The sequence below is a fragment of the Pituophis catenifer genome, unplaced genomic scaffold (assembly GCF_029215685.1).
Source record: "Pituophis catenifer annectens isolate HBS135680 unplaced genomic scaffold, rPitCat1.0.hap2 SCAF_7, whole genome shotgun sequence".
NCBI classification, from domain to species: Eukaryota; Metazoa; Chordata; class Lepidosauria; order Squamata; family Colubridae; genus Pituophis; species Pituophis catenifer.
The window spans coordinates 87572325-87575231 of NW_027256887.1; the positions used below are offsets into that span (position 1 = coordinate 87572325).

The 2907-nt window shown below is 45.7% G+C and overlaps 1 protein-coding gene across 1 annotated transcript; it reads right to left on the reverse strand.

The window, feature by feature from the left end:
* Window positions 1–597: 597 nt before the first annotated feature.
* LOC139319211 (calmodulin-like) lies at window positions 598–1467 on the reverse strand. The gene has a single exon (XM_070946964.1). The coding sequence runs from the start codon at window positions 1418–1420 to the stop codon at window positions 977–979; it is 444 nt and encodes a 147-aa protein (XP_070803065.1). The 5' UTR covers window positions 1421–1467; the 3' UTR covers window positions 598–976.
* Between the last annotated feature and the right edge of the window lie 1440 nt (window positions 1468–2907).

Below are 2907 nucleotides of genomic sequence, written 5' to 3' on the forward strand. Positions count from 1 at the left end.
TCCTTCCTCTGTCCCTTCCTTCGTCCCTCCCTCCCTCCTTCCTTTCCTTCCTTCCTTTCTTCTTTCTTTCCCTCCCCCCTCCTTCCATCCATCCATCCTTCCCTCCCTAATTCCTTCCTTCCTTCCTTTCTTCCTTCCTTCCTTCCTCCCTCCCTCCCTTCCTCCCTCCCTCCCTCCCTCCCTTCCTTCTTTCTCTCTCTGCGAGTGTGTTTGTGGGTGTATGTGGAATTGTAGCTAAAAAAGCTTGCAAAAGTAAATATAAGCTGTCCAAGATAAAAATCAAAGTAATTTGCCTTCATATATAAAAAAAAACACCTACAATAACATTTGATTGAAAGGACTGTGTGTTGCACAGGTAGCCCTTGACCAAAATCAACCTCTCCAGTTCATCCTCTGCAGACAACTGGAATATAGTTATTCAAGAAAATGAGATTTCCCTCCTTCCCCCACAAAATTCCAGGGTTTACATATCACATGTGAATCAAGGCAGCAGCACAACCCATCTGTTAAAAAAAAAATAATCCTGTCCCAGAGCAACACAATAATAAGAGAGGACTGAGAATTCATTAGGATAAAAGCAATTAGAAATTTATTTGACTTGCTAGAGTTAAATTACTTGTGCCGGAGCAACTGGGGACAATTTTCTGCAGAAAACTCCCTGTATTTCCGAAGTAGCTTCTATGGAAGACTACAATCCTGATCTCTTGATATCTTTTTGAGACATTAAAAGTCAAGAATATATTTTGATCCCAAAAGAAGCCGCACACTTCTGGGAATCCCAGAAAAAATCCACAAATCACCACAGCTGAAGTTCAGTTGGCATCCCCAAGTCTGATGGAGGTTTCCACCATTGATCACGTCCCACCAAAATCGATTGTCTTAGCTGTCCTCCTGACTAGGCCACGTTATGGAGGAGGTACGTGGCCAAAAAGTCATAGGAGGCCGAGATCTCCACGGCTTGGTATGGTAGACCTCTTCACTTGCTGGTCATCATCCTCAGGAATTCCTCGTAATTCATCTGCCCGTCTCCATCCAGGTCCGCCACCTTCAACATCTCCTCGACTTCCTCGCGGGACAACTTCTCGCCGAGGTTAGTCATGATGTGCCTCAGCTCCGCGGCGCTGATGTAACCGTTTCCATCTTTGTCAAAGACCTGGAAGGCTTTCCGGATCTCATGACAATCTCTGTTCTTGATTTCCTTTTCCATCAGGTTCAAGAACCCCGGGAAGTCAATGGTCCCGTTTTTGTGAGTTTCCAGTTTGTGGACAATCTCCCGCAGTTCAGCTTCGGTGGGGTTTTGTCCCAAGGACCTCAAGACCGTCCCAAGTTCCCTGGTGGTGATGGTCCCATCTCCATTCCGGTCGAAGAGCATGAAGGCCTCCTTGTACTCAGCGATTTCTTGTTCCGTCAGAGAGGACATGGTGTCTTCTTCTGTCCCACCAACTCACCGATTGTCTTCTGCGGCTGGTTGCTCGTGTCGGTGGTGAAGAAATGCTTCCCTTCACTTGGCCCAAAAGTAGAGTTGTTTCTACTGGCTGGTTTCCAGAGATGTTCTGGCATCTTGCTACAAGAAGACAACACCCGAGCCTTGATTCCATTGGAGCAAAGTCAACTGTGGAAATCTTCTACTGAAGGATCCACACCCATTACATTAGGAACCTGCTAATCTGGTTTGGGCCAGGCCCGAAAGAGGTTAACAATTTCTGGATTTCATCCCACGTCTTTATGGGACCAGGGGTTGCTTCTGGTTTTCAGTGAGAAGCTTCCAACTGCTCTGGAGAACATCAGATTGAGGAGAACAATGGTAACTGATCATAGGATGGATGACCTCCAGCTGCCTCTCTGCAGTTATGGCCCAGTCTGTCCACTCACAAGTCACGGTCACTGAAGAATGAAGCTTGTTCAGAGCATGTACGTGAAGAAGTTAAAAGAGGTTATTAGAAACTTTTGATTTTAGAAATGCGTTTGAAGGAAAGTTTAGCATTTTAAAAAGGATGGGGGAAAAAGAGTACACACACCCAAAAAGGGTTAGAAACTAGGGGATGGTGAGTTCTAGTTCAATCCCCCCCTCTTATGCACAAAAGCTGGTTGCTGAGTTTGGGCCAATCACCAGGAGACGGTGAGTTCTAGTCCTAGCTTAGCAATGAAAACTGGCTGGGAGACTTTGGGCCAATCATCAGGAGACAGTGAGTTCTAGTTTCTCCTTAGGCATGAAAGTCAGTTGGATGACTTTGGGCCAATCACCAGGAGATGGTGACTTCTAGTTCCACCTTAGGCATGAAAGTCAGTTGAATGACTTTAGGCCAATCACCAGGAGATGGTGACTTCTAGTTCCACCTTAGGCATGAAAGCTGGCTGGGTGACTTTTGTCTAATCACCAGGAGATGGTGAGTTCTAGTCCCACCTTAGACGTGAAAGTCAGTTGGATGACTTTGGACCAATCACCAGGAGATGGTGACTTCTAGTTCCCCCTTAGGCATGAAAGAGGGCTGGGTGACTGGATGAATCACCAGGAGAAGGTGAGTTCTAGTCCCACCTTAGCCACGAAAGCCATCTGGGTGACTTTATGCCAGTCCCTTTCTCTCATCCCAACCCACCTCATAGGGTTGTTGTGGGGAATAGGAGGAGGAAGAAGGAACATTATTTTATTTATTTATTTAATTTTTATACCACCCTTCTCCCGAAGGACTCAGGGCGGTCCACAGCCAAGAATAAAAATGACCACATATAAAATTTAAAACAGTTTAAAAGGGAATTAAATAATTTGGCCCATTTCAATTAAGACAAAGACAACCCATATAACTGAAAATTGATCTTGGTATTCAGGCCAGCCCAGTTTGTTGAAACAACAGCGTCTTGAGGGCACGACGAAAGGTGCGTAGGTCAGGGATCATCCATAAATCCCGG